The 19,501-nt window shown below is 53.3% G+C and overlaps 1 protein-coding gene across 1 annotated transcript in view; it reads left to right on the top strand.

Annotated features, from left to right (window-relative positions):
- The window catches only part of wnk1b (WNK lysine deficient protein kinase 1b), a 58,413-nt gene that overhangs the window by 27,945 nt on the left and 10,967 nt on the right, over positions 1-19,501 (top strand). The window contains exons 6-22 of the mRNA XM_062482638.1: positions 2,127-2,215; positions 3,066-3,285; positions 3,697-3,979; positions 4,363-4,562; positions 7,762-7,786; positions 9,721-11,090; positions 12,676-12,753; positions 14,363-14,482; positions 14,909-15,007; positions 15,520-15,753; positions 16,206-16,279; positions 16,388-16,541; positions 16,826-16,942; positions 17,126-17,236; positions 17,328-17,379; positions 18,043-18,174; positions 18,260-19,320. Coding sequence (XP_062338622.1) covers positions 2,127-2,215; positions 3,066-3,285; positions 3,697-3,979; positions 4,363-4,562; positions 7,762-7,786; positions 9,721-11,090; positions 12,676-12,753; positions 14,363-14,482; positions 14,909-15,007; positions 15,520-15,753; positions 16,206-16,279; positions 16,388-16,541; positions 16,826-16,942; positions 17,126-17,236; positions 17,328-17,379; positions 18,043-18,174; positions 18,260-19,320 — 4,419 coding nt within the window. The remainder of the gene's footprint in view (positions 1-2,126; positions 2,216-3,065; positions 3,286-3,696; positions 3,980-4,362; positions 4,563-7,761; positions 7,787-9,720; positions 11,091-12,675; positions 12,754-14,362; positions 14,483-14,908; positions 15,008-15,519; positions 15,754-16,205; positions 16,280-16,387; positions 16,542-16,825; positions 16,943-17,125; positions 17,237-17,327; positions 17,380-18,042; positions 18,175-18,259; positions 19,321-19,501) is intronic.

Raw genomic sequence — 19,501 nt, 5'->3', positions numbered from 1 at the left:
TGTGTGCGGCTTTTTCCAGATGTCTCCCAGACTGATATCTGGTCTGTGATGTCATGTTTCGTTCGGTACGCAGTCAGGGAGTCATCTGATTCGCTGTGTCATATCCTGCATCGCCAGCTTCTTCAAGATCAGCAGCTACCATCCAATCAATCGTCCATCAATTCATCCTTTCATTCATCCACCCGTAACTCCGAGGCAGACAGTGTGGAGGGTTGTGAAAATGTATTCAGTAGGGTTGGGGGGAAAAAACGATTCGCATTGGAATCGCGATTCAGTCTTCTAGCGATTCACATCAATTCACAAATTGCATAAATCTTTTTTATTTTTTATGATTAAAAATCGTAAATTGATTTTTTTGTGACCCCCAAGAAATCGATTAGAATCGTGAAGTACTAAAAGATTCCCACCCCTAGTATTCAGGGTGGTTCCTCTGCTTCCTCTTTTTCCGCTCCTCCTCTTTACTCCCCTGTTCTCCTCCTCTCTCCTTCTCTGTTTATCCCTATTTTCCCTCCTCCTCTTTCTCAGTCGGCTGGTGCTAATTGTGTCCCGCCGCCTCCAGAGAGAGCAGCGACAGCCTGCTCCACTGGCGCTCAGGCATCCAGTGATAATGTCCGGGATATTTCAGCCTCTCTTTGTTCTCTCGGTCTAATCCCTCGTCCGGACCCTCACCAGCAATTAGCACTTGCTTGCTTTCACCTTCCCCCTCCCACACACACACCTCCGGGCTTGAAAAGGCAACAGTTACCACTCCGCGGAGTCATAAAGTCATAATTGCTCTCTTTTTATCGCTTACCGTCGTTCGTCATCCTTCTCAGTTCCCCGCACTGCACTGCCTGCTTATCCTCCACTTTCTCCTCCTCCTCCTCCTCCACTCCCTCCTTTAGTGAAAAGCGGAATGATTACCTTTAATTATCTTTATATCGGTGGGTCGGAGGAGGTGGGACACCATGGATTTAAAATGGAGATAAAGAGAAAGAGAGACTTGCTCCCCCGTAGCAGTGTCGTCTATAATGAGGCTGTTTTAAGGGCCTTGTTATTGGACTACGTCTTCTCATCAACTTAATTCCATTAGTTCTTCCGTCGTACCTAACCCTGTTTGGGCCTGGAATGTGTGGGGTGGGGGTGGGGGTGGGATCCATGTTACGCAAGGTCGTAGGGCTTGATTGGAGGAGGGTGGTGGAGGAGGTATAGGTTTGGTAGAGAGACCAGTGTTCCAGGACAGAGTATCAGACACTGTGTGCCAGGTTAGGTCAACGAAGGTTCTTTTCGCTCTGAAGCCACGGTAAGTCTCTGTCCCTCCTTCTCTCCATCCTTCTGTCCCTCTATCTCGTCTTTCTGAGTTTCAAATTCCTGGTTTATCTCTCTGCTTATCTCTGTCTCACTCTCTTTTGTGTTTTCTATTAAACTTATCTCTCCGCCTTTCCTTATTCCTCTCTCTCTCTCTCTCTCTCTCTCTCTCTCTCTCTCTCTCTCTCTCTCTCTCTCTCTCGCTCTTGTTCTCTCTCTCGCTCTCTGTCTCTCTCTGGCTCTCTCTGGCTCTCTGTCTCTCTCTCCCTCTGTGTGGCAGGTTGTTTATGTAAGTCGGTGTCATCTGAGGTGTGGTGTGTTTGTGGAGGTATGATACCAGACAGAACTAGAATAGCAGGCGAGGAGGCACACATCTTTCCCTCTCATCACTGCTGGGCTGCCTGGTCGCTTTGCTTTGAGTTTTGAGAATTCTAGTTCTAGAATTAAAATTAAAAAAATTCTAGAGTTATAGAATCATGATGCTCTTATTTGAAAAACTGTTTACTACTTCATGACCTGTCAAGTGTGATTAGCTGTTATACCTACATGAAGGCAGCATAATGGAGATAGATGTGTGTTAACCACCTAACTGGATATTAATAATCGCTACGGTGAAAGGGCTAGTCTACTGTACTACAGCACTTGGAATGTGTTTTTACTTGATCCTAAAACACGCACTTTTATAATGTCCCAAATCAGGCGACAGCCTTGTCCTGTGTGTCGTGAGAGAGAGGCTGGACCTACAGCAGAGAGCAGCAGCTAAGCTGCTAAATGTCTGTTATCACGCTCTAGTTGGTTCTGCGTTAACCTCTTCTGTGTGTGTGTGTGTGTGTTCACAGGGGGTGAAGCCTGCCAGCTTTGACAAAGTAGCCATACCAGAAGTGAAGGAGATCATCGAGGGGTGTATCCGCCAGAATAAGGACGAAAGGTAACCACGGAGATGCACACGCACACACACACACACTCATTCAGGCGCACACCTCCACTTTAGTGAATTGTCACATAACTGGGTTAGATAACACCTCCCTCGACCCCTGACTAATCCAAACATGACCTCTGACCCCCCCGTGACCGAGGCTGTCGTTCTGATACAAGTCAGATGTCTGAACAATGAGAGCATCACTCGCATGCACGCACACACACACAACAGATGCCTTGTTTGTGTCCTAACAGGCTAATCACACTCCATGCCTAATGTATTGATTTAATAGCATCATCACTAACTGTCATTGATCTCTCCCCCTCTCTCCTTCTCTATCTTTCTCTCTCTTCATCTCTCCCTCTCTTTTTTTAAATCTCTCCATCTCTCCTTCCCTCTCTACATCTCTCTCCCTCTACCCCTCCCTCTCTCTCCATTTCTCTCCATCCCTCTCTCTCCCTCTCTCCCCCTCCCTCTCTCTCCCTCCCTCTCTCCTCCTCCCTCTCTCCCCCTCCCTCTCTCCTCATTCCTCTCTCCCCGTCCCTCTCTCCCCCTCCCTTTCTCCCCCTCTCTCCCTCCCTCTCTCCCTCCCTCCCTCCCTCCCTCTCAACCCCCTCCCTCCCCCCCCTCTCTCCCTCCCTCTCTCTCTCTCTGTCTCTTTCTCTCCCTCCCTTCCTCTCTCTCTCTCCCCCTCCCTCCCCCTCTCTCTCTCTCCCCTCCCTCCCCCTCTCTCTTTCTCTCCCTCCCTCTCTCTCTCCCTCCCTCCCCCTCTCTCTCTCTCCCCCTCCCTCCCCCTCTCTCTTTCTCTCCCTCTCCCTCCCTCCCTCTCTCTCTCCCTCCCTCCGTCTCTCTCTCTCAGGTATGCCATTAAGATCCTGCTGAACCATGCGTTCTTCCAGGAGGAGACAGGTGTGCGTGTGGAGCTGGCCGAGGAGGACGATGGGGAGATGATCGCTATCAAGCTCTGGCTCAGGATAGAAGACGTCAAGAAGCTCAAGGGCAAGTACAAGGACAACGAAGCCATCGAGTTCTCCTTCGACCTCAACAAAGATGTCCCCGAAGATGTGGCCCAGGAAATGGTAAGAAGGGAGGCGGAGAACAGATCCGACCCAGCCAGGTTTCTCCTGACCTCTTCTCTTCGTCAGGACTTGATGCGCTCGGTTTAAACATCAGCTTAGCTGTATTGGTCACATGCATTGTAATTAGATATTTTGGAGAGTGTGTGTGTGTGTGTGTGTGAGAGGGTGTGTGTGTGTGAGAGGGTGTGTGTGTGTGAGAGGGTGTGTGTGTGTGAGAGGGTGTGTGTGGGTGTGTGGGTGTGTGTGTGTGTGTGTGTGTGTGTGTGTGTGAGGGTGTGTGGGTGTGTGTGTGAGGGTGTGTGTGTGTGTGTGTGTGTGTGTGTGTGTGTGTGTGTGTGTGTGTGTGTGTGTGTGTGTGTGTACTGACGTCTCCCAGCAGCATTCAGCCTCGTCTGTCCCGTTTGCGTCCAGGTCGAATCTGGCTACGTGTGCGAGGGCGACCACAAGACCATGGCCAAGGCCATCAAAGACCGCGTGTCTCTGATCTGCCGCAAGAGAGAGCAGAGGCAGCTGGTGAGGGAGGAGCAGGAGAAGAGGAGGCTGGAGCAACAGCAGGCCGAGTCCCTCAAGTCTCCCCAGAGTCAGGCCCTCGCCCCTGGCCAGCTCCAGACCCAGCCCAGCCTTGGAGAACCGGAGGACGCTGAGGTGCATCAACACCAGACGCTCTTCCATCAGGCCAACATCTCCATGACATGTAAGGAGGGAGTCAGGTGGCTGAGCAGTGAGGGAGTCGGGCTTGGAATCAGAAGGTCGCTGGTTCGATTCCCGGCCGTGTCAAATGACGTTGTGTCCTTGGGCAAGGCACTTCACCCTACTTGCCTCAGGGGGGAATGTCCCTGTACTTACTGTAAGTCGCTCTGGATAAGAGCGTCTGCTAAATGACTAAATGTGAAATGTAAATGTAGGAACCCAGGAGAGGAAGGTCTGAATTCACCTTGTATGCATGTTTTGCGACATGTATTTCTATATTTATCGAATTGCATTTCCTGTCCTTTGCCCCCCCCTCTCTCTTCCTCTTCCTCTCTCTCCCCTCCTTTCCCCTCTACCTCTCTCTCCCCCCTCTCTCTCACATCCTAGCTGACGGCGTGGTGGACAGTGGTCAGGGTTCCTCTGTGTTGTCTGACTCCCACCTGGGTCAGCTGAGCATGTCGTACAGCCACCCCTCCACCCAGCCACCCCCCCAGGCCCAGGCCCAGGCCCAGCCCCAGGCCCAGGCCCAGGCCCCCTACCCTCCCCCCTCCTCCCAGCAGCACATAGCCTACCAGCAGCAGGCCATGGTGAGTGTCTTCAACATAACCAGACGGGGGATTTCTACAGTGCAGTGAGTTGTAGGTTAAACTGTGTGTGTGTGTTTGTTGAAGTGTGTGTGGCATGATGTTTTTGGACCTTCATCAGAGATGCGGTGAGTGGGAAAGGCAGGTTTTAATTTAGTCTTTAGCTGAGGAACACATAGTTCAACACTTTCACCAGTATACAGTTCATAGTGTATATGCTTCATGCCCTACCCAACCGCGGGGCGTTAGCATGTTAGCATTAGCAATGCGGCTCACAAGACACCTACAGTATCAACCAGCATTGAGCATGTTAGCATTTTACAGAGCAGTTCTCCAGGGAGCAGACCACTATCCTTTAGCTTTTGTTAGCATTAGCATGTAAGTGACCCGTCTCCAGGGAGCCATAGTATGAGCTAGCGTTGGCCAACCTCTAGATTCCTCCTGACCCGGAATGCCCTCAGTTACGTCGACAGGAACTAAGACACCACTCCAGACAGCCACCAGGGTCCCAGGAGTCAGAGGTCAAACAGGTTGTGCTTTCCACACCAGTCTGTTTGATTGCACAACGGGGTGGGGAGGTTCCATCTTCGTTGTGGTTAGGCGAAGACACGATGACTTCCTAGTGTCTTCCTGTCAGAGGTCAGAGTGTTAGGATAGGAGCAGCCCAGGGTCACAGCTGTCGAGGGTCAGATAAGAGGGTCGTGGAACCCGGCCCTCGGCCTGGGGCCTTGCTGTGCTCATCGGCTCCTAGACAAAACGAGCAGGCCTGTTCCAGGGTTAGAGGCAGGTAGAGTAAGACTGGTCACACAGCGTAGTCTGGGATATCCTCTAGGGGACGCCACACACAGGTGAGTTCTGGGACAGGTAACTTGCAGGACTGCTGGGAAACTCTTGTTCTTCACCTCCCTGGTCCGCGGAGCACGGATAACCGTTTGACCGCGTGTGTGTGCACTTGTATATGCATGTCTGTGTGTGTGTTACGGTCTCTCGAACGTGGACCCGCAATCAAAAAGCTGGGAGGTGCCGACAGAACGATGCATGCGGGAGAAACCAACACCTGGGTGAAGAGCAAACTCTCCCCTCTTGAGTTTGTCGTCTTCCTCTCTGCCTCTCTTTCTCTCTCTCACCCGCCACTCCCCTCCTCCACTGCAGCTCGACAGCCACGCATCACTCTGCCCCTCCTCAGATCTCTCCATCCCTTTCTTTTGTTAAACCCCACCCTCCCAACCCCGACCAAGAACCCATTTTTGTTAATTTGTTTTCCTCCCAGGTTTGTTGTTTTCCACATGTTTCGTTGTTGCTTTTTTGGAGGTTTTTGTTGTTTGTTTTTGTTTACATTGACCGCTGCGGTTGAGCACACTGTCAGGGCCCCACCAGTCCTACCTGGGGGTGGGAGGGGGGAGGGAATCCAGCCTCTTAGACCATAGTTTATTGGTCCAATCCAAAACCACCTACCCAACATTATGCTTTAGTCAGGCAGTGATGTTATTAAATTCGCCCCCAATACTATACTGTACTGTATGTGACCACGGTGACATACAACTATGTTACCGTGGTCACAAGCCATGTCCTTTTGAAGGATGGGACCATCTTGCGAATCCGTGGTCTCCCCTGAGGCCGGCCTGGGATTGGCTGGTTGTCTGAGCGGTGTGCTCGCTGCAGCTCACTGTGTGGATCACAGTCTTTTCATTTTCTGTTTATTTTTAATTATTTTTATCCCCTTTTTGCCTATTTATGTATTGTCTTTTTGATTTCCCCAAAACACTGTGTGTTGTACTTGTATGTCACGTAAATCAACTTGCTTCTCTCGGCCATGGTAGTGTAGCCTTTTTAGGATGTTTTATTACATGTCGCTAAGGATCTATCTGACTTCATGATCGATCGATTGATCGATTCTGAATCGATCAACGAAATGCAGTTTCCTATTCCTCATAGTCGTCTAATTTGGACTGAGCATGGTAGTCTGAATTTTTCACTTCGAGTCACTCGAAGTCTCTGTGTTCCAACACAGTTCTAACACCTGCTGTAAGACTCAAATCAGTTACTGTGGATACTGGATGTGTCCTATCTAACACCTCTTCTTAAACAAAGCTGTCGACCTCTTAACACCCTTGTCACAAAGACAGAATAGGCCTCTTACATTTACATTTAGTAATTTTCAGCCTCTTGACATCTCTTGTAATCTGTTCTAAGCAATAAATCCTTTTCTTGTAGACGCTTTCTCATGAGTGTCTACGCACCTGGCTCATGAGCACCTGGCTCTGTTTTGTCTTTCCAGGTCTCCCATCTTTGCTCCGTGTCTTTAACACCTGTCCTGTTGCCGTGTTCCACGTCACACATTTAGATTTCTCCTCCATCGTTTGAGTAAACATTTCATGTTTTGTTGTGGTTTGAAGTCCGTGCATTGCCTATGTTGTTTTAGTTTGTGTCATGAGTTCTAGTTCCATGTGTGTTTGTAGTCATGTTTGTTTTGTGAGTGTTTTAACCCTACCACTTGCTCCTCCTTCTCCAACTCCTCCTCTTTCTCCTCCGCTCCTCTTTCTCCTTCTCTCTTTCTCCTCCTCTCTTTCTCCTCCTCCACCTCCTCTTTCTCCTCCTCTCCTCTTTCTCCACCTCTCCTCTTTCTCCTCCTCTTCCTCCTCTCATCCTCCACCTCCTCTCCTCCACCTCCTCTCCTCTTTCTCCTCCTCTCCTCTTTCTCCACCTCTCCTCTTTCTCCTCCTCTTCCTCCACATCCTCCTCTCCTCCACCTCCTCCTCTCCACCTCCTCTCATCCTCCACCTCCTTTCCACCTCCTCTCCTCTTTCTCCTCCTCTCCTCTTCCTCCACCTCCTCTCCTCTTTCTCCTCTTCTCCTCCACCTCCTCTCCTCCCCCTCTTCTCCTCTTCCTCCACCTCCTCTCCTCTTTCTCCTCCACCTCCTCTCTTCCTCCTCCTCTCCTCCTCCTCCTACAGCATCCTACCCATCATCGTCGCAGTCGTAGCATGTCCGTTTGCGTCCCCTCCTACTCCTCCGTCCCCCCTCTCCTGACGGCCCCTCCCAAGCCTCCCTCCACCCCTCCTCCGGGCCTGTCCTCCGCCCTCCTGTCCCCGCTGCGGGGTCCCTCCGACAGGGACACGTTCGCGGGCCGCCTCTCTAAGGCCCTGGAGAGTGTCTTGCCCCTGCACTCCACCCCCCCCAGGCAGCGTCAGCGCCGGGCCAGCCTCCCTGCTCTGTTTCACAGCCCTGTATGTTCCACCATCCGTCTGGGTGAAGCAGGGCCTGGACAGGGAGGGGGATCGAGGGAGGATCAGAGAGGAGGGAAGGGTCACCACAGGTTTGCATGTTCAGCTTTACAGCCCAGATGCTTTGAAGCCAAAAACAAAATAATAATAATAAACATTTAAAAATCCAATCTGACGTTCCAGATTCAGTTGGAAGACATAAAAAAAAAAATAATCTCAACTGTTTCGTCGTGGCTGTTTGCTGAATGTGAACCTGGTTTCAGGGTACCTCACTGGTGTCTGAATATAGAGTCTGGGTACTGGTCAGATCAAAGATGGATTGGCGTAGCGACAGATGAAAAGACTGTGCCCAGCAATACCTGAGTAAAAGCTTACACAGTACACAGTCAGTAGAGGATGAAATCGATGGCTAAAACAATGTCCTACAAGAGACAGTGATTTTAGAAGTACAGTAAAACAAAATGACAAAGTACGAAATCTGCTTCCAGCGTAAACGCTGTACGTTCCAAAACCTCTGGTGGCAGGGTCAGCCTTAATTGAATTCAAAAAGAGAGAAGAAAGAATATCTGACTGAAGTAGTCTGTTTTTGTGTCGTCTCCTTTCCCTATTAGCGGCGTTGTTGGATGTCATGCCATGGAGGAGAATCCTGTTGATCTTTTGTCACATTGATCACACACTGTTCCTCAACGCTAACAGCCTAGATTGAATCATCCTAATAGGACAGCTTGCCTCTCACATTCGGCCTCCATCTACGTATTCTAACTGAGTTTTGAGAACGGTTTATAGAGCAGAAGATGCTAGAGTTAACAAAACTGTTTACGTAAACAGGCCAGGTTTGCTTACTGGTTTTAGCACAGTAGGATACTTTGTCATTCAGACACCAGTTAGGAGCCATTATGCCCCTGTTTCTGTCCTCTTTCTCTGTCCCTCTCTCCCTCCAGGTGACCTGTGTTCACATTAAATACAGGTCAGCTGGCATCTCTCCAACATCTGGACGGGACAGACTGCTGCTCTGCTCCCCACACAGGGAGGACACCTCACCGAACAATGAGGAGTTTCACTCTGTCAACTCAGAAACCTCACTGCTGTTTCCTTTAGACGTTTTGAGAAACGGCCTTCCTGTTCTGGTCCAGGAATTAGTCCGCTCCCATGTTGTCTCCTATTATACAGTACACTCAATACTCGGAAGTGACCCTGTTTGGACAACAGGGCTTTGTGTTCCTAGCAGTCACAAGGTACCAGATATCTGATTAGATATAGACTAACTAGATTCATGTAGGTATAACCACTCTTTCTGATCTGCCTGTGATGTGGAACATCAGTCCGGATTAAAACGTTGTATCCACGCTGAAACAAAGGCATTGTGTTTTGCGACAACAATGCAGTTCAACCCGGATCTTATCTGGTAGGATAAGCATTCGAATTGTTCTCGGGTCCCCTTCACAGGCCCACATCAAAGCCGTGCGTTCTGTCGTAAACCCTGCGCTTCCTGAACACACGTTGTCGTTCGGAGCTTGAGGGAGTGCTGGTAGAGAGAGTCCCCCTGTGGGGCAGCTGCTGCAGTCCTGTGGCCTTCCAAGAGCTGGAGAGGCGAGCCAGACCTGGATTTAATACCATACCATAGACGCTTTTGTACCTCCTGACTGACGGACTGCCTGACTGCTTTTCCTCTTACCTGTCCTTCTTACCTGGTTTCTTGTTAGGATCTTTGTTTCTTTGGAAGTGGAGTTGTGCTGAGAGTAGCTCAGTCAGATTCCTCTCTTTTTAATATGCTGTACCTCTTCAGTGCTGTCTCTCTCTCTCTCTCTCTCTGTCTCTCTATCTTTCTCTGTCTCTCACTGTCTCCTTCCTGATGAAGCTGATGTATCTTATGTCACAACAGCAGCAGCAGCAGTCTCTGCCTCACCCATACAGCACTGCAGGAGGAGGGGGAGGAGGGGGAGGGGGAGGAGGGCCCCCGGCAGGACTCCCGGACCCCCCTCTCTTCTTCTCCTCCATCCCGGAGCGACCCATCTCCTTCTCTCCTCCTCCCTCCTGCCCTCCCAAGGCGGCCTACAACAACCAGCGCCGTAAAAGTACGTCCATCCTGGAGGCGCACACCCGACACTTCCAGCCAGCGTACCCCCGCTACGCCAGCAGCCTACACCCCTTTTCGGGCCTGGAGGTGGACCCCTCCTCCCTCTACATGATGCCCAGCTACGCCGCCCAGCGCCTGGGCGAGCCCCTGCACCTTCCCGGCCAGTCGGACCCTCTGTATGGGTACAAGGACGTCCGTGCGGAGCAGGAGGAGGTGGTGAGGAGACGGAGCTTAAATCAAGCGGCCCTCCTGGATCACTTTGAGGCGCTGGCGTATGGAGGCTACCCCATGACGGCCCACCAGCTCAACCAGATCAGCTTCCACCAACAGATGCAGGCGGCCGCTGCTGCCGCCTCCCTGGGCTACGACCCCCCGCAGGGACCCCCGTCGTACCTCCACCCCCACATGCAGAGCCACCTGCGGCTCAGCCACAGCCCCGTTCCCCAGCTGCCCCCCATGAACGCCCCCTCGGGCCTCCCTTCCTCCGCGTCCGACCCCATCTGCTACCAGCAGCAGCACCCCTCCTTCCCCCTGTCCGCCCCTCCGGTCATGGACCCTCCGCCCCCGGGGAGCGTGTTCGAGTTCCAGTTCCAGAACCTGGCAGACCCAGCCCTCCTGGCCAGCACCAGGCTGTACCGACCCCGCCGCGGATCCATGGACCTCCCCCTGGACGAGGGCGGAGCCGGCGGGGGCTCGGGCTCCGGGTCGGGCACCTTCACCCGCCTGCAGCCGGTGACGGAGGAGCTGTGCAGCTACATGAGCCCTGAGCTGCCTCTGCCCCCTGGGAGCCTCCTGCTGCACGGAGCCCCTCCAAGGGACCGCAGCCCCGAACCCTCCAGCGACTCCCTGGAGTCCCCCCCTCCCTCCCAACCACCCCCGCACCAGGGGGACTCATCGGCCGCCCAGTCCATCCCCCACCCCTCCTACTACGGCTCGGAGCCTGGGGGAGGCGTCAGTAGCGAGGGCCAGGGGCATCCCCCCAGCCAGCAGACTTTCCTGTTCGTGCCGCCCTCCCCCGCGGAGCCCCCCGGGGGAACGGCCACCCACCTCAGCCTCCTGCAGTCCGCCTGGGCCAGGAGGGCCAGTCTCCACGCTGAGCTGGCCTACACCGAGCCCGGGCTGGGATACGGCGACGTCGGGCAGGGCTACCACGACGCCTGCATGGCCTACCACGATGTGGGGCTAGGCTACCCGGATTCTGGCCTGGTCATGCAAGGGCCTCTCACACTGGTATAGAGAGACACCCACTACTACTGTATCCTCCTCCCCACATCCCCCCCCCCAACCCAGCCACCAACCCCACCACCAACCCCACCCTCATGATCAACATGATTCAGCCTAGTTTTTTTTTTTTTTTACTTTTGGTTGTGATTTTAACCCTTTCCAGCCTGGGAGTAAACTGCCACTTACAGACCTGCTGTTTAAATCCCCTTGTTCTGTCATGTGTATTGGTTACAGACCTACAGGAGTGTGTGTGTATGTATCAGTAAGTAATGTTTTGTCTGTATGTATCATATATGACTATATGGGACAATGTGTGTTTTAAACCAATATGAACTCTGGTATATCAACATATTGAGCATGCAAATCCAAAGTCTAGGTGGCCTGGCCTGTAGTGAGCTTAGCATCCTGCATCCAGGTGTTTCTCACTGTGAGACAGCCTAGTGAGCTTAGCATCCTGCATCTAGGTGTTCCTCACTGTGAGACAGCCTCGTGCTCCCAGTACATGGAAAGTGAACTGGAAACTCTGAACCTTGTTTTCCCAAAAATACGTTAAAGATATCATAATTATAATCCTGTGGCCACTTTGACTTTGCTGATTTGTATGATCAAACACACAAACATACAACAAAAGTTGGGGGTTTAGACAGTGCTTATAGGACCCAGGGTGATTGTGGTCCACAATCACCACACGAGGGAGGATTATATTTATGTTTTTATATAATTGTTGATTTTGGTTTATTTTTTCTCTCTCTCACTTTAACAGTTAGGTATCAGTTGTGCAGCACTTATACATCTAGATCTACTTTAAATGGCTGGAAATGGTTAAAATGTTTGTATTTGTTTATTTGTCTTTGTCATTAGAGTGTTACCGAAGCTCCACCTATGAACGGCAGGGCACCCACAGGGGTCAAAGGTCGCTGATGTCACCCTTAGAGCCCTGTCTTACATTCTTAATCTCTTGCTTTTTCTCTTATTTGTCCCCCACTTCTCTTTGTTATGCTTTAATGCTGTGAACACCTCTTATAGTGAAGGCTTGTCACCAAGGTAGGTAGTCTGAAGCTAGAGTTGTGGCGGTCTCTCTCCCTGAAGGGGAGGCCTGGGGTATGTACATGCTGCCCTCCTGCCTCCTGACAGGAAGAGTGTGGCTCCACCACTCGGTAATCACTCCTGTGATTCGTTTGAGAGGATGTTTTTTAAGGGACACAACCAACCATGTTGACCTTGGCTCCATCGAGCCGTAACATTCACACAAGCAGCCAATCATCTAGGAGATCCGTTGCATGAATTCAACCTACCCCTCCCCCTTCACTAACCCAACACTGTGAGCCGTTGAAGCTACTGTAGATGTTCGTGTGTGCCTGGTACCTGGGCTCTGTGTGTGTGTGTGTGCTCAAAGAGGCCTGAACCACACAGCAGGGAGAGACTGGTTCTTGTGTACACATACACACACACACACATACACAAGAAAGACTAGCTTTTGTTGGAAGAGAAGTACACTGTATCGTCATCACACGTTTCTGATTCCTGTTTCCTGTTTCCCCCTCTTTTCCTCTGTTGTCTCTCTGCATCTCACCTCACCATCTTGTCCTAGGTTCAGGCTCCAAGCCCCCAACCTAGCTCTGGTCACATGACCCCCACCTCCCAGCCGGCCACAGGTCTCACACAGCAGGTAAGGACCACACACACACACGCACACACACACACACACACACACATGCAGTTTTGGTCATGAGCATGTGCCTCCTCAGTGTGACAGCTGAGATGTGTTGTACAGCCTCTCTCTACTTCATTTTCTCTCTCTCACTCTCTCTCTCACTCTCTCTCATTCCTTCTCCTGCTTTCTCCTTCCCTCTCCATCCCTCTCTTTCTCCCTCCCTCTCCCTCCCTCTCTTTCTCCCTCCCTCTCTTTCTCCCTCTCTCCCTCCCTCTCTTTCTCCCTCTCTTTCTCCCTCTCCCTCCCTCTCTTTCTCCCTCCCTCTCTTTCTTTCTCCCTCCCTCTCCCTCTCCCTCCCTCTCTTTCTCCCTCCCTCTCCCTCCCTCTCTTTTTCCCTCTCTGTCTCCCTCTCTTTCTCCCTCTCTTTTTCCCTCTCTTTCTCCCTCCCTCTCCCTCCCTCTCTTTCTCCCTCCCTCTCCCTCCCTCTCTTTCTCCCTCCCTCTCTTTCTCCCTCCCTCTCTTTCTCCCTCTCTCCCTCCCTCTCTTTCTCCCTCCCTCTCCCTCCCTCTCTTTTTACCTCTCTCTCTCCCTCCCTCTCTTTTTCCCTCTCTCTCTCCCTCCCTCTCTTTTTCCCTCTCTCCCTCCCTCTCTTTCTCCCTCTCTTTTTCCCTCTCTCCCTCTCCCTCTCTTTCTCCCTCTCTTTCTCCCTCTCTCCCTCCCTCTCTTTTTCCCTCTCTCCCTCCCTCTCTTTCTCCCTCTCTTTTTCCCTCTCTCCCTCTCTTTTTCCCTCCCTCCCTCTCTTTCTCCCTCTCTTTTTCCCTCTCTCCCTCCCTCTCTTTCTCCCTCTCTTTTTCCCTCCCTCCCTCTCTTTCTCCCTCTCTTTCTCCCTCTCTCCCTCCCTCTCTTTCTCCCTCTCTTTCTCCCTCTCTCCCTCCCTCTCTCCCTCCCTCTCTCCCTCCCTCTCTTTCTCCCTCTTACACTGTGTTGTCTGTTTCTTGTAGTATGGAGGTAACTACATCAGAGCGCTGCCCTCGCAGGTAGAGAACCCAGTCATTACTCTGAAACGGCCACGCTAAATCTCCCGCTTCCTGTTCCTCTCCGTCTCTCTCTCTCCCTCGTCGCTCTTTAACCACTCTCGCTCGTTCTCAGGACCTCCGTGCCTGCGGAGGGCGATAGTGTGCGAAAAGGATCCCGATTCGTTGTCTTTCTTTGTAGTTCACCTCAGTTTTGCCTCTCCCTCTTCCTGTCATCCTCTCTCTCCTGCCGTTTTCTCGATCTTGCCCTGTCAGTCCGACAGACTACGTGTCAGACAGGGAATATTTGACAACAAATAGTTGTGCAGCAAGCCTAATTTGACAGCATTTCATTAACATGCACTGTGAATGTACAGCCGAATCATTACAATTCCCTCTCTCCTGCCCCTCCCTCTTTCCCTCTCTCCTGCCCCTCCCTCTTTCCCTCTCTCCTGCCCCCCCCCTCCCTCTTTCCCTCTCTCCTGCCCTTCCCTCTTTCCCTCTCTCCTGCCCCCCCCCTCCCTCTTTCCCTCTCTCCTGCCCCTCCCTCTTTCCCTCTCTCCTGCCCCCCCCCCTCCCTCTTACCCTCTCTCCTGCCTCCCCTCCCCCAGGCGCTGCCCCAGGCCTCGCTGCCCCCCTCCAGCCAGCCGCTGGTCTCTCTGCAGCAGACAGGGGACAACACTGTCCAGAGCCCGTCTCAGAGCACACTGCATGCCAGCCAGACGCCACAGGTAAGACAACACACACACACACACTGAAACCACCTGTCTCTCTATTTCTGTCTTATTCTCACACACACACAAATACAGTACACAAATAACGGTAGCAGTTAGATTAGCACAATAATGTGCACAGACAGAATCCTGTTTTAGCGATGCAGTCTTAACTTGTAACCATAGCGATTGTGTACTGTGTTTTGCACGGTCATCGCTTAAGGATGATGACGGTCTGTTTCTGGTGACTTAACCCTTTCATGATCCTGTCTTTCCTCATCTGCATCCTCACTGGCATTAAACCTGCCGACCGTGTGCGTGTGCGTGTGTGCACATGTGTGTATATATATATATGTATGCATGTTCTTGTGTGTATGGGTGAGTTGGTTTGCTTGTGCATGTTTGTTCTTGTGTGTGTATGCACGTGCGTGTGTGTGGCCCCAGCTGTGTTCTGGTGATCTGAGCTCATTGGGCATGTCTCCCTCGCCCAGTATCGAGCACCTCTACTTTCTCTACCAGGCAGCCCAGCTAGCCCTGGCCCAGGTACTCTGCCTTACAGGGAGGGAGGGTGTGTGTGAGAGTGTGTGTGGAGCCTGCTGGTTGTTGTGTTGCTGTTATGTTTTGTGTCCTGTGGTAGTGAACAACCCTCGCTGTCCCCTCTGGTGAACTTGCACATGTTTCATCCGCTGGTGACAGCTGGTGTCCAGGTGTTGACCAGGTGTTGACCAGGTGTTGACCAGGTGTTGACCAGGTGCCTGTCATGGTTTGTGAACTGTTGTGCTGTGCTGCTCGCTGCCCCGGGGTCCTAGTTCCCGTGTGTATTATCCCCTTGTTCCTGCTGCGTCCCCCCCCCCTAGACTGATCTGGGACCCTCCCCTCTGTCCTCACCTGGCCCCTCAGGGGGGAGAGGCTAGATTGTTACCCCAGACAGGTGGGGGGGGAACCTCCCCTGGTGCTGGGGGCTGACCCGACCTGACCCTGGTGCTCCTCTTCCTGCTCCCTAGCCCGCCGGCGTAGCTCCGCCCTCACCTGGACTTCCTGTCTCCCTGGCGCAGGTGCCCCTCACTCCGCCTTCACTCCCGGTTACCTCGACGAGCGGGGTCGTGACCACCCCTCCAGGGTCAGGGACCCTGTTGTCAACGCCCCCCTTAATGTCCGTACCTGTAGCCAATCGGTTGCCTCTTACTCCCCCGACTACACAAACGATGCCTCAGCCATTGGTCAGCGTGGTGCCCGTCATCAGCGTAGCCCCCCCAGAGCCCTCCCACACTGGAGAAGCCCCGCCCCAGGTACTGATAGACACGCCCCCAACCCCAAAAAACATTCCACACGACTCGTCTGGCATGACAGACAGCTGAGCGAAAGAGTGAATTCTAGAATGTATGAAGGAGTCAACGTTGTAGAATGTTGTCTGAATGTTCTGGAACAGTACGGTGCTAGTTTCACAGAGGTCGCCATTGTTGGTGTGTGTTCTAGAATCCGCTGTGTTCTACCCCCTGGCCTAGCTGGGTTAAAGACTCTAGATTGTTGTGAATGAGAATGAACAGCAGATCTTCTAAGTTGTGATGGTAGTGGAATGATGATAGGCTAGCATATACAGCTTCCTCCAGCAGCTGCTGTCATGCTTGAACACTGTCCTGTCCTTCCTGCCTCTGGACCTCTCCTCTGAATGTCTCCCCTGGCTTTAACACATGCTGCGTTGCGAGTCCCGTGTATGTGATGGTGCTTACCTGTGTTCCAGACATGTCTGCCTGCATCCCAGCCTTTGGACCAGTCCCAGTTACAGCTACCGCAAGTGCCCTTGTGTATAGAGAGGTGAGCAGAACACACACTCACACCAGATACAAACAGGAATGTTGTTGTTGCTCTGTCTTTTGGTCCTAATACTTCTCTTATTTCTGTGTGTGTGTGTGTGTTGCACAGTGGTCATTCGGACGTGGCGTCTGGTCTGAGCGATGGAAACGAGGGCAAGGATGGTCGGCAGGAAGGCCGCTCCGTCAAGCGGCACCAGCGGAGATCCGTCCGAAGTCGTTCTGGCCACGAGAAAATCACCAAAGCCAAACTCCTCGTTCTCAATGTGAGGACAACACACATGAACAGAATTATAATGTGTCGTTTTCCTATCATGTCCCCTTCCTTTATAGGATCTGGAGACTTGAATTCATTATTCTTTCCTTATCTTGTCATCCTCTCTCCCTCCCTCTCTCTCTCCCTCCCTCCCTCTCTCTCTCCCTCCCTCCCTCCCTCCCTCTCTCTCTCTCTCTCTCTCTCTCTCTCTCTCTCTCTCTCTCTCTCTCTCTCTCTCTCTCTCTCTCTCTCTCTCTCTCTCTCTCTCTCTCCCCCTCCCTCCCCCTGTCTCAGATTTCCAACATGGGAGACAGAGTAGCAGAGTGTCAGCTGGAAACTCACAACAGGAAGATGGTGACCTTCAAGTTCGACCTGGACGGAGACAACCCTGAAGAGATAGCACAGATCATGGTATCTCTCTCTCTTGCTCGCTCTCTCTTTCTCTCTGTCCCTCTCTCTCCCTTTCTCTCTGTCCCTCTCTCTTTCTCCCTCTCTGTCTCTCTCTCTCTCTCTCTGTCTCTGTCTCTATCTCTCTCCCGTCCATGTTAGTTGAGCTGAAGGCTGACAGCTGTTCTGTGGGGTGTGTGTCTCCAGGTGCAGAGTGAGTTCATCCTGGAGAGCGAGAGAGAGTCCTTCATCGAGCAGGTCCGTGAGGTCATCGTAACCGCCGACGACAAGGGCCTGGAGAGGGAGGGCAGGAGCCAGGTAGGCCGCATCAGCTCCCTTCACCACCCTCCAGTATGCCACCCTCTGATTGGCGTTCGCTCTTGTAACTCGCCTTCCTATTGGTCCACAGTTGATGCGTGACCTGGAGCAGCAGGCTCCGACGTCTTTGTCAACCTTGCAGGGTAAAACCTCCAGTAACCAATCACAGCTCAGCTCTGTCCTTGTCAGGAAGTCACACTTGATGCATAATAATGAGAGCCTTGTACTTCTCTGGCTCTCATATGTCAGTGTATTGATTTAGTTTCTACTCCAGAATGCTATTTAGTGCTGTGTTCAAATCTCTCCTTCCTCTCTCTCTCCCTCTCCATTTACCCTCTCCACCCTCCCTCCCTCCCTTTCTCTTCTCCCTTTCTGTTTCCCCTCCCTCCCTCTCTACCCTCCCTCCATCCCTCTCCTCCCTTTCTGTTTTCCCTCTCCACTCTCCCTCCCTCTCCTCCCTTTCTGTTTTCCCTCCCCTCCCTCCCCTCCCTCCCTCTCTACCCTCCCTCCATCCCTCTCCTCCCTTTCTGTTTTCCCTCTCCTCCCTCCCTCCCTCTCCACCCTCCCTACCTCCCTCTCCTCCCTCCCTCTCCACCCTCCCTCTCCTCCCTCCCTCCCTCTCCACCCTCCCTCTCCTCCCTCCCTCCCTCTCCACCCTCCCTCTCCTCCCTCCCTCCCTCTCCACCCTCCCTCTCTCCCTCCCTCTCCACCCTCTCTCCCTCTCCTCCCTTTCTCTTTTCCCTCTCCTCCCTCCCTCTCCACCCTCCCTCCCTTTCTGTTTTCCCTCTCCTCCCTCCCTCCCCCAGGCGTGCAGCCCAGCTCCTCGGCCCAGGTGGTGACGTCCGCGGGCCGCAGGTTCATCGTCAGCCCAGTGCCTGAGTCCAGACTGAGGGAGCAGGGCTTCTCCCCCTTCACACTCACACACACCACCCCGTCCGGTGAGCCCCCTGCACATGCTGCCATTCTCCCTGGTTTGGGCCCTGGAGAGGACGCACACCTAACTCCGCCTCCTGTGTTTCCCAGCAGCCTCAGCGGTGGGTCTGTCTCAGTCGGCCTCGGCGGTGTCTCTCCAGCAGGCCTTCTCAGAGCTCCGTCAGAACCAGTACGACCCGGGACCCAGCACCGCCCCGGCCTCAGTACACTCCACCCAGCCCCAGTACCCCTCCCAGCCCCAGTTTCCCATCCAGCCCCAGTTCCCCTCCCAGCCCCAGTTTCCCATCCAGCCCCAGTTCCCCTCCCAGCCCCAGTTCCCCTCCCAGCTCCAGTTCCCCTCCCAGCCCCAGTTCCCCTCCCAGTTCCCCTCCCAGCCCCAGCCCAACAACGACCAATCCTCTCCTCCCGTGTCCCAGGCCCAGCCAGCAGATCCCACACCCCCTACTTCCTCCCCCACCACCACCTTGCCCTCTGTCTGCATCACCCCCCCAGCCTCCACCTCCTCCCCCCCCTCCACCATCTACCAGAATCCAGCTACACAGGCACCTGTTCCTGCCCAGCCAGCCCCCCAGCCTCAGCCCCAGCCCCAGACTCAGCCCCAGGTCCCACAGTCTCAGCCAGTCTCTCAGCCTGTCTCCAGTGTTCCGGCCCCAACCTCCCTGACCTCTCCTCCGGTCCTGACTGCCCTGCCCCCGTCCACCTCCACCCCTCTGCTCAGCAGCACTGGGGGTGCCAGTGGAGGGAGCTCTGAAGTTACCTCCATCCCTACCTCCACAACCCTCCCACACCTCACCTCCATCCCTACCTCCACAACCTCAATCCCTACGTCCAGCACTTTCCCTCACCTCACCCCCACCTCCACCACCTCCATCCCTACCTCCACCACCCTGGTCCCCCACCTCACCCCGACCCCAGTCCCCACCACCACCCCCGGCCTGGCCCCTCCCACCTCCGGCTCCTCCTCTTCCTCTGGCTCCTCCTCTTCCTGCGGCCTGCACTCCTCCTCCGTCCCAGCATTGCAGCCCACCCAGGCCTCCACCCAGGCCTCCACCCAGGCCTCCAGCCAGGCCTCCAGCCAGGCCCAGCCCTCCAGCCAGGCCGGCCAGATGCTGGCTCACTGTGGGGAATGCGAGGCGGAGGCCCAGGTCAAGGTCAGTGGAGCCAGAGAGACAGTGACACCCATGCAGGGGGTTTCACCTCTATGCAGAGACATCTGCTCATTGTGCTTTTGTTGTATCACTGGGCTCAAACACACTGTGGTTACTGGTGTTATTGAGAAGGTGTATTTGATGTGTGGTATATATATATATGAACATAAATAGTACTAAGAAT

This window comes from Osmerus eperlanus, chromosome 17 (genome assembly GCF_963692335.1).
Source record: "Osmerus eperlanus chromosome 17, fOsmEpe2.1, whole genome shotgun sequence".
Taxonomy (NCBI): Eukaryota; Metazoa; Chordata; class Actinopteri; order Osmeriformes; family Osmeridae; genus Osmerus; species Osmerus eperlanus.
The sequence above is the reverse complement of the archived record's forward strand: the minus strand, read 5'-3'. Positions and strand labels throughout refer to the sequence as shown.